Consider the following 15884-nt stretch of genomic DNA (forward strand, 5'->3'; position numbering starts at 1 on the left):
CGTGGCACCCCCACCACAGCCCCCATGGTCCTGACACGGCCCCTGCCCTGGCTGCTCTCACTGGTTCCGGTTCCTCCCACTTGCTCCGGCCCCTGGCCCCCACTTCCCGGCCCCAGGGAACCCCACCTCCAGCCCCTCCCCAGGAGCTGTTCTCCCTGCCTGTCCACCATGGAGTAGACTTTACTTGGCAGACATTTATTTTGGTTATCACCCCTCCTCCTGCACCCCTGCAGCTCACTCTCAGCGCTAAACAGTGAGCCCAGCAGGCAGGGAGTTTGTATCCTGTCCGCCAGGGCACGCAGCCTGCTACCACGGGGTCAGTCACCCAGTGAATCAACCGCACTCACCGCACTGTGGGAGCCGGCTCCGCCCCATTTCCCCACCCCCACAACGGAGCCCTCAGTGCTCCCTTGAGTAGGAGGGCTGTGGCCCTGGCCAATCCAGTACAGGGGACCCTGCAGGCCGAGGCTTCTCATCCACCAGACCCGCCCTCCCACCTCCATTCCTGTTAATCAAGCCCCCACTCACAACCACCCAGATAACCGTGGGTATCCTCCCCACCGCCAGCACCCCGCCACCCTGCAAAACCTCCAGGACTCCTCCTCCTCCCCTCCCCTCAAGCTAGGTGTCACAGGCCTCTTCCAGACCACCCTCGGGGTCCTCCCCACACTCTGCTGGCCCCAGGACCCAGCTCTGCCCACTCCCGTCCACCCCAGTGCCACCTCCTGCTCCAGTCTCAGCATCACCCCAGCGCTCCCAAACCCCCTTGCATGGTGGTGCCCTGGGCCTTTGGTTGGGTCCTTCCCCTCCCAGTCCCTTGGACTTCGAGGCCTGGCTTAGATCCTGCCCCTTGCCCACAGACCAGTGCTCTGGAGCCTGGGAGGTGCCGGTACCTGCCGGAGGAGGGTGCAGTTGACCCTTGGTGACCGCAGAGATGCCCAGGAGCCCTGCAGCGCAATCTTGGGGAGGGTCCCAGTGCCGGTGCCCTTTTCTGGGCCTTTCTGGCTGGCAGACACTGCAGGGTGGAAGAACTCGGCTGGCATGGGCAGGAGAGGGCTGGAGGCATCCGGGGAGAAGGGACTTGGGGGTGCTGCTGGGAGAGGAGGAGACAGAGCTGAGGGAGCACGCTCAGGCCAGGGGGCAGTCCCTGGAAGGTGGCATTGAGCACCAATCTCATTGGGCCAGCAGGGAAGAGCCACCTAATAAACTGACTGTGAGACCGTGGGCAAGTCCTCCTCTCTAAACCTTCATTTCCCCGTTGTGAGAGCAAGAGAGAAATCCTGAACCAGCCCTTTTGATTCCAGGGGGCAGGGGCCCTGGGCAAGACACAGCTTTTGGAGGCAAGCAGACCCGGGCTCAAGCCTAGGTCTCTTCCTCTGTAAAAGCGAACAAGATGCCATCTTGAGGGGCATAAGGAGAAGAAACAGCTAGAAGCTCCCAGCTCAGTACCAAGTACACAGTAGGTGCTCACTAGGATCAGTCACCCCCAGGTCCTGACCCCACCATGCAGCCTGGCCAGGCCTGGGGGCCCCTGTGGGACAGCAGGCGGGTTGGGGCGTCCCAGCCCCGGGTCAGGCGCTGCACTGGATGGCAGGTCAGTCTGGCCTGGTTGGCTGCACACAGTGAGGGACAGAGATGGGGGTGGGGGGTCTAAGGGCTGGGGCGGGTCTGGGTGTGGGAGGCGTGGGGGGGTAGCAGCAGCCTCTGCCCACCGTCCCCTCCACACCTTGGGGGGTTGAGGGTGAGATAATAGAAGAATGTACCCAAGACAGCTGGACAGTCTGAATGTCCCGGCTGGGGTTCCTATGCCATACCATGTTACCATTTAAGGAAAACGTAAATAAATGGTTGGCTAAAGGGAATGAGATTGCATTCCACCAGAATGGCTCTCGGGTCAGCCCTGTGCCCTGACTTCGGGTTTGGGAAGTCTGGGATCTTGGCACCTCAGCCACCCAGGCCAGTTGAAAGCCCATCAGCTTTAGGGAGGGTGCCCAGGAAAGTCACCCCATGCCTGGCTCCTGGGAGGCGTCCCCAAAGGGTACTTGGCGGGGGCTCAGAGTCTTGGGCGTCCCTCTTCTGCTGGGCTCCTCATCTCTCTGCCTCCCTCCATAGCCAGTGCTGTGAAACCAGGTTCCTGCCACCCTCCATGAGGACCACAGTAAAGATGAACCCGTGATGGCAGGCCAGCTTAGTCCCCTGGCCCTGTGCCCAGAGCCCAGCCACGGGCCCAAAGCACAAACAGAACACTGTGGGTAGAGCTGAAGGGTAAGTATCAGGAATTTGCAAAAGGGCTATTGAAGACACCAGGCTTTCCTATGTTTAACATCCCCATGTATATGAAGATCTGTGGGCTACACACCTCTCTAATTCAGCTCTAGAAAAACAGCACAATAATCTGGCAGCTTTCCTTCTGCTTGATGTAAGAGCCGTGTGTACCCACCTCTTTCCCTTCTCACTATGGCTCCTAGGAAGCTTAGCATGAAGCTTCCTTTAGATGCTTAGGTTTTTGTTATAATTATCTCATCTTTTTGTACTATTTGGCTCTTGATCTTTTATCATTGTTATATCAAGCCTGAGAGTCTATCTCTCATTGTCAGATATCCATCCAGTTCTTTCTGGACTAAATATAATAATCTGGGTAAAAATACTAAGGAAAAAACTCAACCATCTCCCTCTGAAGCAGATGCCCAAGATGAGGGCTGTGGGGAGCTGGCAGGGCTCCCACCCCTCACCTTGACTGCTCTCATGTTTCAGCCAGGACTGGACAGGGTTGAATGGGATCTCCTCCATCTCACACAGGAAGTTCTCTGGACCCGGTGAGACGGCCGTAGAGGACAAGGAGAAGAAGCATTCGTCCAGGTCTCTCACACACATGGGCTCAGGTGGGTCCAGCTCACCCTGCAAGGAAAGGGAGGTAGGATGGGGCAGGACTAGGGGGGCGGGGACAGCTGCCCTCATGACCTGCTCCACGGGCCCTCGTTTAACTAGGCTACCCTCATGGCTAGTCTGACCTTCCTCTCACCTCCTCTACCTGACCATCTTCCCAAACCCTGGTGAAAGGAATCCATGTCCAAATGCTGCATTGGAGGCCCCAGGCAGTTAGTGACTTCCCCTGGTACAGACCCTGGGCCAGCGAAGAAGCCAGGTCAAGGCTGGCGAAGGCATCAGAAGACAGGCTGAGTGGCCAGAGTGTGCCGTGAGCATGACCTTGGGGGGGTCCCTTCCCTTTGCTGAGCATGTTTCTGCATCCAAGGAGAGTAATGCCTTCCTTCCTAGGCATTCCCTGGCCCCCACATTCCTCAGGCCTGTAGCCCACAGGGACCCCTTCCCAGAAGAGCTGCCTTAATGCCCCCTCCAAGGCAGACGCCTTTGTGCCACCCCAACCTCCGATGACTTGCTGAGTCTGGCACAAAAGACTGTACCCTGCCCAAGTCCAGCTGAGTCCCAAAAACTGTGCACCCTGATATCCTTTGTAGGAGAGCAGTGTGGGGGTACAGGGAGCTGCAGCAACTGTGAGCAACCAGGGAGGGGACCGAAGTGACATGGAAGGGATAGGAAGAACTCGCCCCGCAGCCTACCCTGAGCTGATGGAGGGCCAGCCTAGGGGGCAAAGGTGCCAAGCCCAGGGTACCCCCCAGCTGTCCCTTATGCCCCCCACCCCCAGCAGGGCAGGACCACCTTGACCTTGAGATCAGGAGCCCGGGTCTTGAGGTCTCACCCCCTAAGACTGCAGGATCAGCAAGGGGCCCTTCCTGGCCTGCAGCCCTCCTCAGACTGACCCCCTGGGGTGCAGAGGTTTGGGGTCCAGCCTCAGGGGCGGCTTCCTGCTCTGTCATTCCTGGCTGTGGGATGTGAGCATCACCCCACTTCTTGGAAGCCCCATGTCCTCACGTGTGAAGTGAAGACGAATCATCCCTGCTGCATAGAGCCGTGGGGCGGACAAACAGCTGGCACAGGCAGAGCGCCTGCACAGAGTAGGTGCTTTGCCTGACACGACTTCCCCGTTCGCTCCGGCCTCACAGCCCTGCCAGCCAGGGATGGCCCCCATGGAATGGACCAAAACATACTCAAAGCAACAAGAAGCAGCCAGTGCTGCCGAGTGCCAGGTTGGATCGCTGGCAGGGCTGGTGGCTGTGTGACCTCAGGCAAATCACTCCACCTCTCTGAGCCCTACTGCCCTCATCTGTCCAACAGGAGACGAAGGCCTAGCACACAGTGGGTGCCGTTTACATGGTAGACTGGAAAGACAGGGGGTTCCTGCCTGGGTGGGCAGGGGCCAGGCTTCAAGGACAGACCCGCCTGCTCAGGAGTCCCCAGGGGAGCTCACCTTGCTGTCTTTGGGGCCAGGTGGGCAGGCTGTGGGGTCCTCAAGGCTCAGGTCGTCGCCCAGCAGGATGGACGAGGACCTGTCTGAGTTCAGGGAGAAGGCCTCCGTCTCAGCCAGCTGCACCTGCAGGAAGAGGGGGTGGCCTCGGGTCACCACGGCGTTGGGAAGGGCAGGCCTGGGTCCTGGGGCGTGCAGCCACGGGTCTGAGGCTCTGAAGAGAGGCCAAGCAGTGGTCAGAAAGGTCCAGACACCTGCTGGGCATGGACGATGTGTCCATCCTGTGCAGGGGCCCAGCCTGGGTGGCATGCGATGGTGACACAGTGGTCACCTCCAGGGGAAGCCAGCCCTGAGTGGCCCATCTTGCTATCTGGGCCTGAGGGCAGGTGAGTTGCCATGGGCTGTGAACTCCACAGCTGTCTGCTTCCCCCAGACCAAGTGCCCGTCAAGACCGGGCTGGACTTGACTCATCTATGGCCCTGTGTGGCAATCTGCACAGCGTGTCACAGGCAGGGGACACTGCGGGGCCCAGAGACACTGGAGAATCTGCAGCCACCACAGGGCAGGGCTGTGGGGCAGCCCAGACTTCCAGCTCCTGCTGACGGCTCCTGGGGACCCACCTGCAGCCACCTGAGGCTGGGGCCACCCTGGGGGCTGGAGCACTCCGGGGAGAGCTCAGGGGCCCACACTGCTGGGGAGAGGGGAGGGGGCTGCCTGTGCCTGCACTGGAGGTGGACCCATGGGAACCCCTGAGCTGGGTGGGCCTAAGCTCCGAGCTGGAGACCAGGGCAGGGCACCTGGAGGAGGTTGAGTGCCAGGATGATGCCCTGGGGGAAGAGCGGGCAGATGACCCCTTCATGTCACAGAAAGGGCAAGCTGTCCTGCAAGTGACACACAGGCTCCCTGCCTGGCACCTGCAACACACAAGGCGGGGCAGCTGCCCTACCCAAGCACCTACTGTGTGCGGCACGGTGCTGGGGTCAGCAGCTGCAGCCACCACACCACAGGCCCACACCTGGCCCTGGCTCAGGGAGCCAATCTGCCCAGGCCGTGGAAGCTACGTGTGCCCACACTGACCCAGCCTGGTCTCTACGGCTCAGAGCCAGGCTCTGCCCTCGGGCAGGACCCCCACCAGGCTTCGTGCTGCCCCTGCCACAAGGGGCTGGGCCTCCCAGGCTGCCATTACCTCTTGCTTGTCGTGGTGACATTTCTTGCAGCCGGCGGGCGAGGAGTAGTGGTGGAAGATGGAGCCCGAGAGGTTGTCGATGATGGTCAGCTCCCCCTCCAAGGAGTCCTTGATGATTAAAGAGACGCTGTCCAGCCACAGGTTCTCCTAGGCGGACGGGGACGGGGTGGGGACAGGCGGGATTATCAGCCGGGTCCCGGGGCTGCGGGGTGGGCAGGACATAGCTGCCCTCCCGGTTGGTTCTCTGCGCCCATGGCCTGGGACCGACCCCCTCATCACAGGGTCACCCCTTCTATGGAGCTGAGCAGGGTGGGGCCCAGAAAGACAGAGGTCTCTGTGCAAGGCCTCCCTGGCCCCGCTGCCCATCTAGCCCTGCAGTGCCCCCCCTCTGGCGACCCTCGCGCCACTCCAGCCCCTGCCCACCTGGGCAGGCGAGTAGCAGCGCCGGCACAAGCCGCCCTCGACGTCGCCCCCGCCGCCCGCCCCTCCCGGTCCTCGGCCAGGGGCGCCCGGGGAGCCGGCAGGCAGCCTCGGGCCGGGGCCCAGGCCGTGGGCCATCTCCAGCTCGAGCTCGGCATCCATCTCGGCGTCCTCCTGCGCCTCCTTATTGCTGTCGTCCAGGTGCTTCATGAGCACAGCCACCACCACGTTGATGAGCACGAACTGCGCGGTGAGCACGAAGCTCACAAAGTACAGCGGCGACACAAACTGCAGGCTGCTCAGACAGCTGCGCTCATCATGGGTGCAGTCCCGCAGCGTGTCCTGCATGGTGGGGAGGGCGGAGAGGATGAGGATGAAGATGAGGACATCCCAGAGGCTGCTGGAGGCAAAGTCCAGCCCAGGGCCACGCGTGGAGGCAGCAAGACCGAGATTCAACCCCCAAGATGGCCCCTGGCTGCCCTGCCCCACTCTGCCTTGTGATGGCATCTGCCTGCCTCAGCTTCAGCTAAGTCCCCGCATGGACAGACGATGGCCCAGCGCCCTCTCCTCCTCTCTTGCTCCCGCCCACGTCACCCTCCCCACAGCTGGCCTGCTTCCCTGGGACACAGTCAGGCCTGAGTAGGGGCATCCGGGGCTTCCTTCAGGGGCCCCTGGGGAGTAGGGTGCATTTGGGACCAGGGCCTCCCTGTCCTTCTTTTCTGGTTTTTCAGCTCAACTCCCAACCACAAAGCTCAAGAAGACTCCACCACCTTCCTGCCCTGGGCCGAGGAGAGTGGCCACCTCTCCCAGCCCCCCGGCTTCCTGCCCCCTTGCTGGGGGGACTGGGGGCTCTGCAGGGTGGGGGTGAGAGGCAGAACAGGCCTATCACTGCCCTCTCCACCTTAGGGCCCCGGAACCGAGGCCTCACCCCTGTCCTCCGGGAGCCCCTCCCTGCCCTTCCCAGCCCAGCCCAGGTTGCAGCCCAGGCTAGGGAGCCTCTGCCGGTTGACCTGGTCGGTGCAGCAGTCACTAGGGGGCCTGGCCCTGGCCTTCGGGCCTGCCTAGGCCCCAGGTACCCCCTGGAACCGGGTGGAGTTGTCACCCCCAGAATCTGAGCCCTGATCCTAGGCAACACTGGGGGATGGGACAGTGGTAGACAAGGGGCCTGTTATGGCTCAGCTCTCCCCACTGTGCTGGTCCCGGGCAGGCCCCTCCACTCCTCCGTACCCTGCATGCCCCTCCCTTGTGCGGTGGGGCCCTGGGTGGGCAGAGCCCTGAGCAGCAGGACCAGCATCCTCACTGTCCCAGCATCCGGCTGATTTCTCCACCCCAGCCCACCCGGGGGTACCTTCATGATCCCGTTCCAGTTGTCACCCGTGGAGACCTGGAAGAGCGTGAGGAAGGCCATGCCGAAGTTCTCGAAGGTGGCATGCCGGCTCATGCCCTCGCATGGGTTCTCATCGTTGCAGACTGGAAGCGGGGAGGAGGTCAGCCCTGCCCAATGGCAAAGCACCTGCGGGGCTCACCCTGACCCGGTACCTCCCACCTTGCCTCAGAACCCTCATCACACTCTAGGAAGGGCGTGCAGACTGTGCCTAGCCCACAGATAAACTGAGGCTCGGGGCGATGGCGCAGGAGCTGGGGCTCAGGTTTGGGTGAGTCTAGTTCTGCCCCCCACCGAAGAATGGGTTTCTGAGAAAGAGGATGAAATGGGGTGAGGGCCAGCCCGTCAGGGAACCCTGCTTTCCAGAGCCATCCCAGTGCAGGGCAGAGCTCAGCCAGTGCTCTGTTGCCCTCTGCCCCCACCCTGGCCTCTCCACTTGCTGGGGCGGTGCTGGTTCAAGACAGGCACCAACACAAGACAGGCAACAACTACAGCGGTAGGGAGGGCAGGTTCCCTGGGAGACCAGACAGCTGGGGGCCCTGCTGTAGGCATCTCCTCAAAACAAAGACCCTGATGTGATGGGCTGGGGGTCCCTGCTCCACCAAGTCATCCTGCAGCCCCCCTGCACCCCACCACAGGCCTGCTCTGGGAGTCACTCACCCAGCTTCCCAAAGAGCTCCACCCCAAGGGCAGCGTAGATGAAGAAGAGCAGCATGAAGAGGAGGCCCAGGTTGCCCACCTGCGGGAAGACAGGTGAGGCCGGGTGGGACTGGGGAACAGGTGAGGGCACACCAGGCCTGGGAAGGGTGGAGGCTGGGGCGGTGGGGGTGGGCAGCCTGAGGGTCAGAGCAGCTGTAACGCTCCCCCAGGCTGTGTGTCCACGTCTGCCACCCCACAGGGCCTGGAGGGCAGGCTGGTTCCAGCACAGGGCTCAGAACAACAAGAAAACACTTGTGCCGCCTTTACCACAAGCCGCCCCATTTCCAGCACTTGAGGTTAAGGAGCTCACTTCCTCCTCACAATAATCCATCTTTTATCCCCATTCTTCAGATGAAGAAAGAGACAGACTGAGAGGTGACATCACTTGTCCAGAGGCGCACAGCTAGTAACTGGTAGGACAGGGGTCCAGACCCAGCAGGCTGGCCCCAGGATCTGTGCACACAACCTGTGCTACACAACTTGTGTGGCTACCAAGGTTGAATGGATGGATGAATGAAGGGAAGGGAGAAGGCAGGTCTCAACACTAACATTAGCTCCTCTACAAACCACCGAAATGCACTTGTCCCTGTCACTGTCATCTGCTGGTCTGGGAAATCTTCAGGAACAGGAACACAGCTGCATGAGGTCAGATTTGCCTCCTCAGGCCAGCATGAGGCCTGGCCATAGAGAGGAGGGAAGGCAGGAATCATGCAGGCCCGTGGACCCCAGAAGGCTCTGCAAACCCAGCCACCCCCGTCCCATAGCTCCTGTGGGAGAAAGCGTCCCAGATTCCAGACCTAGTTCAAATCTATCCATGCACCGGAGACCACCTTTAACTCATGCTATGGATAAGATAAGGCTCAAACACATCCTCGCCCTAGAAATGAAATCTCTCTTAAAACCCTCAGAAGGCCTGTGTGAAGAGAATCAGAAGACGTTCACATTAACTGCTGAGAAGTAAACCCCGTTAATCACCACTCCTCAAGTTTCTCCTCTCCACTCCGAAGAAGGGTTTCCTGGCCAGCCGTTCTGTACTGCTAGTGTCTAATTAAATGATGTTCCCTTCATTAATAAAACAAGCACTTGCTGAGCGCCTATGAGGCAAATTGTAAGGCCCTAACTGCTGAGAAGGATCTGGCGTGGTCGAGGCCCTGGGAATTCAGCTTTGTGCCCTGCGCAGGCCGGGGCTGCAGCATCTCTTAACCAGGATTGCCTTCAGCTTTTCCATCTGTCCCCTCCTCACTGTCAGCATCTTAGAACCGGTAGGGTTGCAGCAGCCTCCTCACCAGCTTCCCTGCCTCCAGCGTCTTCCTCCAATCCACTCTCCTCCCAGCCGCCAGAGCCACCTTCTCAAAAGCAGCTCTGGCTGCAACCTCCCTTGTCTAGAACCCTCCTGTGGCACCCACTGCCTGCAAGATAAAGCCCGATTTTCTACCCTGGTATTGAAGGTGTGTTGTGACCTGGCCCCCAGGGACCCCCTCCCAGCCTGATCTTCCAACCCCACATACTCCAGCCACACAGAAAATAGCCCCACAGTGCCCTGGCATATTATTTTCCCTCTGCAGGGAGGACCCTCTGTCTTTGCTTGGAAAATGCCTCCTCCCCACCCCTCAGAGCCCAGTCCATGGGTCACCTCCCCTGAGAAGCCTTCTCTGATGCCTCCTCCCTCTTCTTGGGGCAGAGCCTGGTGGGGAGAGGCTGAAGCTTCATTTTCCGAGCACTTTACATAGAATCGAGGAAATGGGCAATGTCCATGCAACAGCATGAGCAACAGCAAATGGATTTTGAGGGGTCAGCACCATTTCACGGCCAGTGGCACTCGGCACATGCTTCTTCTAAAGTGCTGATGCACTTGTAATGACTACCATAGGTCTCCTGCTGGAGGCTGGGATGTCCTGAACATCTCCATGTGCCGAGCCCCATGCCAGCTCCGCACTGGATTTGGGAGTCATGATAGGACTGCCCAGGGCTGAGAGCATGGGGAAGGGGAGTGTGAACAAGGAGGCCAGGGAGGCCAAGCCACACACCTGCCATCCCCATCCCTAGCAGCCTCTTACAAGGCACTTCCCATGAACCAGGTTTCTGAAGTGCTTCATAAGCTTTAACCATCTGAAACTTCACCGCTACCCTTTGAAATAAGCACTTGAAGGAGCGATGCTTCACCACCATCCTCATTTCACAGGCAAGGAAACTGAGGCACGAAAAGCTAAGTTGCATGCCCAGGGCCCAGACTCTGATCTCAGGCATTATGGCCCAAGTCGGGGCTCCAATCTACTTCTTGTCTGCGCAGCCTGCAGCCCGGCATCACTCCCATCTCCCATGGGACAAAGTCCCCTGAAGAAATTTAGTGTTAGGAAAAACCACGTCTCTGAATGAATGCCCTTGCTTTCCATCCAGACCATGCCACTTTCCCTTTATACCAAGGCTGCTGGGAAGCTCACACCAAACTCATGAACAGAACTCACCCATGTCCTTAGCCCCACTCCCTGAAGAATTAGCTCTGCTTCCACCTTCCCTGGGCTATTAATCTTGTATCCTCATTTTTACTGTGCAGTATCTGTGCCTTGTATTTTAAGGTGTCTTAAAGTTCCTGATGACTCAATGAATCATAATGAATAAATAAATGTGCCTGAGGGTCATCACAGCAGAGGCCACCCTTAGGGGAGGGGGAAGAAGAGCCTCAAGCAGTCAAGACAGCAAGGGAGGGAAGGACTGGGATTGCAGGATTCCCAGGAGGATGAAAAAGATGCCCTCTGTGGCCCTGATCACATCTCCCCTTTCACTAACCACGGGGTGGGGGTAAAGCAACTTCCCTAACTTCTGAGATCCCCACCTGGGTCAGTGTCTCATGCTGCCCCTCCTGGAATGCCATCTCCGAACTTCCCCATCTACACTGCCACCTTCTTCTGCCAAGCCACCCTTGGAAGTCAAGCTCAAAGGTCCCCTTTCCTAGGCTGCCTTCCCTATCTCCCCAGGGAGTGTCTGGCAGTCTCCTCTCTCTGGAGCATGCTGGAGGTCCCTCCCCACATCTCCCTGAAGTATCCATCTCCCTCCACCAGCCTGGGGGCAACCAAGGGCAGGATGTGGACCCTGAGTGCGTGCGCAGGGCTGGACACAGAGTGTCACTGGCAGCCACGTGGTGAAGCCGGAAGAAACAGGCAGAAAGGGACCCTTTCTGCCTGTCAGCCCTTGGCTCAAAATGCATCCCCAGAGACAGCATCTGCCCTGGCTCTGGCAGATGTGAGAAGGAGTATCAGGGCCTTCATGCCCCAGGGCCCAGCCTGACACCAGTGACCCCTAGGAGGGCTGCCAGAAAGAGTGGCTCTTACCTGGGGCAAAGCTTGCACCACCGTGTCCAGCAGGGCCCGCATCCCTGTGGCCATCTTCAACAGCTTCAGCACTGTGGGCGAGACCCAGCCCCGCCCACTCAGCCCCGGGCCGGTGGGGACGTGTGTGTGCAAGCGTGTGTGCACGTGCATAAATTCGGTAGAAGAGCACATAAAGGCACGTGCAAGCAGAGTCCGGCTCTCAGACGCCACATTACAAGAATGTGGGTGCAGCCACAGGGTGAGTGGGGCATGCACAAAAACATGTGGACACAAGGCGAGGCGTGGGTGTCACTGTAAAACAGCCCCCGAGGATGGGGCATTCTCATGGGAACTGAGGTCTATGAAGAGTGTGAATGAGTGTGCCATGAACTGTCACAGGCACAAAGGACCAGCGTGAGTGGCCACATCTCTTCCCTTCCCCTCTCGATAAAGAGGACTCTGGCATCACCCGCTGAGGTTCTGGCAGGCAGAAGAGCAAGAGGCACCTGGGTTCGCCCTGAGGCAGGAGGCTTTTAAAAGAAGTGTGGGAACTACCTTGAGGGGAGGGAGAAGGGTCTCTGAAGACCGTACGTCCCCGTCACTATGTTTGAGAAACGCCAGTGAGGAGCTGGAGGTGTTTCACATCTTCCCAGTTGGACTGGGTTCCTTGCATCACACTCTGAGACTGGACCCCATGGGTCATGATGTTATAAAGAAGTGGGAGTGTGTATCCATGTGTGCTATGCAAAGCTGTCTGTGTGCTGGGGGAGGTGTGTGCACACAGAGGGTGCACGCGTGTGTGTTTGCTGTGTGCCTCCCAGCTCCTGCTCACCCCTGCTCAGCAAGGAGCCCACCATGCCCACAAACTCCTACCCCCACCTCTCCCCACCCCACTTCTGTGTGCTCTCATCAGGCAATGAGGAGTCTCATCCTGCCCCTGCTTGCCCCCATTCCCTGTCCCACCCCTTGCCCCTCACCTCGGGCGATGCGCAGAACCCTCATGATGCGGATGATGGTGGGGTTGATGGGCAGGGCCGCATTAATCTCTATCTCCTCCAGTGTGATGCCCATGACTGACAGTAGCACAATGGCCAGGTCCAGCTGGTTCCATCTGCTCAGTCGTGCATGGGAGGGTAGGAGTGGGCATGAGGAGGATCCCTCTGGTTCAGACACATCTTAGTAGGAGAGCCTCCCAAGTCCTCAACCTTCTATTGTGGCCCATTGGGTTGTGTGGCTGCTCTCCCTTACTAGCGCCTCCTAACGCCACTGGGTCCAGGCCCGTCTCTGCTCCCCATAGCCATCACTTCCTCAAGCAGGGGGCTGATCAGGATAAACATCTCTGGCCTCCTGCAGGAGAGGAGGCATGGACTGTGACTTCCAGGTCTAACCTTGAGCTGGCTGCTCCCTCTGTCTGGCCTTAGGCTAACCCATCAACTTCTTTGAGCCTCACTATTCCCTTCAAAAAGGAGTATTAGCATGAGGCAGACCCTGCTCTGTGTATAGGGTAGAAACAACCTACCAAAGATGAACCGAGAAGGGCCAAGTAGAATGCCCTGCACCCATCAGATGATACCATAATCATTTCCTGTTCAGAGCTATAAGCAGCAGCTGGGACACCTGTCCATCAGTGCCTAGATGCTTACTGGTTCCCCTCTTCAGGCTGCTCCAGACTTCCCTAAGGGTCAGGACTGCTTCCTCATCCTGCAGTCTACCCTATTACTGCCCTAACCCAGCCTGGCCACTCACCGGTCCTTGAAGAAGCGCCTCAGACCAAATGCCACCAGCTTCAGCACAGCCTCCAGCACAAACACAGTGGTGAACATATAGTTGCAGTACTTGAGGGCTGTCTCCAGGGACTATGGGGGAACAAAGAGAAGCATGATCCAGGGCACATGACCAGCTCTAGAACCTTCCTCCACTCAGAAAGTCTCTGCCTTTTAAGGAGAGAATTTAGTCCATTTACTTTTAGTGTAATTATTTATATGCTGCTTTTATTCTTTCCACCTTAATGTGTGCTATTTATTTTATGTTGTTATTCCTTCTGCTTCCTTTTTCCTATTTGTGTGTATCCAGTCCAGTTGCTACCTTTGGAGACAATATAGGGTATTAACGAAGAGCTACTGAGCCAGACTGTCTACATTTGAATCCTGGCTTAGTGCTCACTCCGAATTCACCATATGATCTTGAGTAAGTCATTTCATCTTAGAAAGCTGCTATGAAAATTAAATGAGCTAATAATTCAGTGCTGGACACAGAACAATACTTGGTAAATGTAAACCATTATTCTTCCATTTCTTCCTGTTAATTTGGAAGTTCTGTAATTATTGTTTCATTTTGCCAATGGTTATCTTTCTTTTTCCTGCATTCTATTATGAATAGAATTCCTCTCCCATCATTTGAAATAAGGTATTAATTCTACACCTGGAAGCTCTGCTTCCCTCTTCTTCCCCTCCAACTCCATCAGGGTTTTCAGAATGTACTTGCTTCTCACATGCCCCTCACATACCCGGTCTGCAACAAGCTGGGAAATGGTCATCCTCATCCACCATCAGTGTTTGCCTGAAATGGTCCTTCCACCCTTTGCATAGTCTCCATATGCCCAGGTAGTAATGGAGGCTACATGGTAGGCTTTGAATGCAAATCTAAGTTCCAGACCTGGTTCCACTACCTATGGCTGAGTAATTTTGGCAGCATATTTAAGCTCTCTAAGCCTCAGGTTCCTCACCTATAAAATCTGGACAAAGGATTTCCCCTGCCAGCCTTAGGATTGCTGTGAGGATTAAAGAGTTCACACATGTAGGGTGCCTTACAAAGAGTCAATATTTAACACATCACAGTCATTGCCACCCATGTGCAAACCACGGACCAAATGTTGCCTCCCTGACCCACCTTCCCTCTGACCCTTCCCTTCCAGACCCTGAGCTTCCTGAGGTCAAGCTTGTCCGGCACCTCCTCCCATTGCAGTGCCCAGCATAGAGCCCAGCAAGGAGGGGCTGCTCACATACTGCTATCAGCTAACCCCTTCCCTATCCTATCCCTGGGGTGGGGTCCTGCTGAGACCCCACCCTCACCTTGTAACCTTGGGCTGGGAGGCAGACCAGGGCTCACCGTTGGCTGATTGTAGTGCTCCAGGGACATGGTGACCACGTTGAGGCAGATGATGAAGGTGATGAAGATGTCCAGATAGTGGCTGGTGCACATGGAGTGGATGAGCAGTCGGGTGTGACAATAGGTGGCATAGTAGGGCAGCCGCTGGGCCTCTGCAGGTGGTGCAGGGGGAGTGGCACAGACCACAGAGGGTTGGGGTCAAGGGAAAGGGCACAGAGCACAAAGGACAGAAAGGTGGAGGAAAGGGAGGGGACAAGGAGGAAGATGTTGATCCACCCCAGGCCCTGGAATCAGTGTTAGATCTCCACCCAGCCAAAGCACCATGACAGAAACTGTGGGGAAGGGTGACAAAGAAGGCAGGACATTCGTTCTCTCCATCTACCCCAAATGAGCTTGTGGCAGGAGCTCTGGGCCTGCCTGCAGAGAGGGCAGGTTTCCCATGGCCCAGGGTGCCCAGGTTCTGTCTTTGCCCTATGCCTGGACTGAACCCTCAACAGCCTCACTCAGGTTGGCAGTGATGTCAGCCATTGGACACTGATGGAGCTCAGATCCCCTGGACAGGAAGATGCTGGGAGAAGTGACTGAGCCCTGGACACAGGGGCTGTATCATTTGTTCCCTTCCAGCTCCAAAGGCTCAGGAGGCTGGAGTCAGGTCCAGGCAGAGGGGCCTAGAGCTGGGTGGCCCACACCCTCCACAGGCACCCACTCACTCCGGCGCTTCTTCTCCAGGCGCCGCAGCCGCTTTTCCTCCCGCCGCCGTGCCTCTTCAGCCTCCTGGTGCTGCCGGCATTTGTGGAAGTTCTCCACCACGACACCCACAAACATGTTGAGCACGAAGAAGCTGACGATGAGCAGGAAGGAGATGAAGTACAGCAGCATCCAGGGGTTGTGGTTGGTCACAGGCTGCAGGGGAGTCAGAGAGGGCTGAGGAGGCTGATCAGGCCCTACAGGGCCATGGGGAAGTGCCCAACCTGGCTGAGCCTCCATGGAGTGGGGATGTGTTGAGCCTGCCTCCAGGAAGGCAGCTGTGAGGTCTAAATGAGGCAGCAGGTAAGAAGTAAATACCCTGAGCATGACATAATATAGTCCTCAGCCAAGAAAGCCATCTCTACCTCCCTGCTTAGCGGCTGCCTCCTGGAAACGTCTGTCTTCTTCCTCTCATTCACCTATCCATTCATTCACCTATGCATGCATGCATCCATCCATCCACCTTTCCTTCCACTCACTCACCCATCCATCCACCACCCATCCACTCATCCATCCATCCACCCACCCATCCACCCATCCATCCACCCACTCGCCCATCCATGCATCCACCCATCCATCTACCCACCAGCCAGCCAGCCACCCATTCATCTATCTACCCATCCATCCACCCACCCACCCATCCATCCATTCACCCATCCATGCATCCACCCACCAGCCAACCAACCAGCCAGCCATTCATCTATCTAC

At 57.7% G+C, this 15884-nt stretch overlaps 1 protein-coding gene across 1 annotated transcript in view; it reads right to left on the reverse strand.

Annotated features, from left to right (window-relative positions):
• CACNA1I (calcium channel, voltage-dependent, T type, alpha 1I subunit) overlaps positions 1-15884 on the reverse strand; it is a 119954-nt gene that overhangs the window by 956 nt on the left and 103114 nt on the right. The window contains exons 24-35 of the mRNA XM_011964322.1: positions 15140-15332; positions 14430-14581; positions 13068-13177; positions 12299-12432; positions 11343-11413; positions 7975-8053; positions 7279-7400; positions 5934-6272; positions 5511-5657; positions 4328-4450; positions 2733-2898; positions 863-1090 (exon numbers count right to left, since the gene is read on the reverse strand). Coding sequence (XP_011819712.1) covers positions 863-1090; positions 2733-2898; positions 4328-4450; positions 5511-5657; positions 5934-6272; positions 7279-7400; positions 7975-8053; positions 11343-11413; positions 12299-12432; positions 13068-13177; positions 14430-14581; positions 15140-15332 — 1864 coding nt within the window. The remainder of the gene's footprint in view (positions 1-862; positions 1091-2732; positions 2899-4327; positions 4451-5510; positions 5658-5933; positions 6273-7278; positions 7401-7974; positions 8054-11342; positions 11414-12298; positions 12433-13067; positions 13178-14429; positions 14582-15139; positions 15333-15884) is intronic.

Source organism: Colobus angolensis, unplaced genomic scaffold, assembly GCF_000951035.1.
Source record: "Colobus angolensis palliatus isolate OR3802 unplaced genomic scaffold, Cang.pa_1.0 Scaffold65, whole genome shotgun sequence".
Classification (NCBI taxonomy): Eukaryota; Metazoa; Chordata; class Mammalia; order Primates; family Cercopithecidae; genus Colobus; species Colobus angolensis.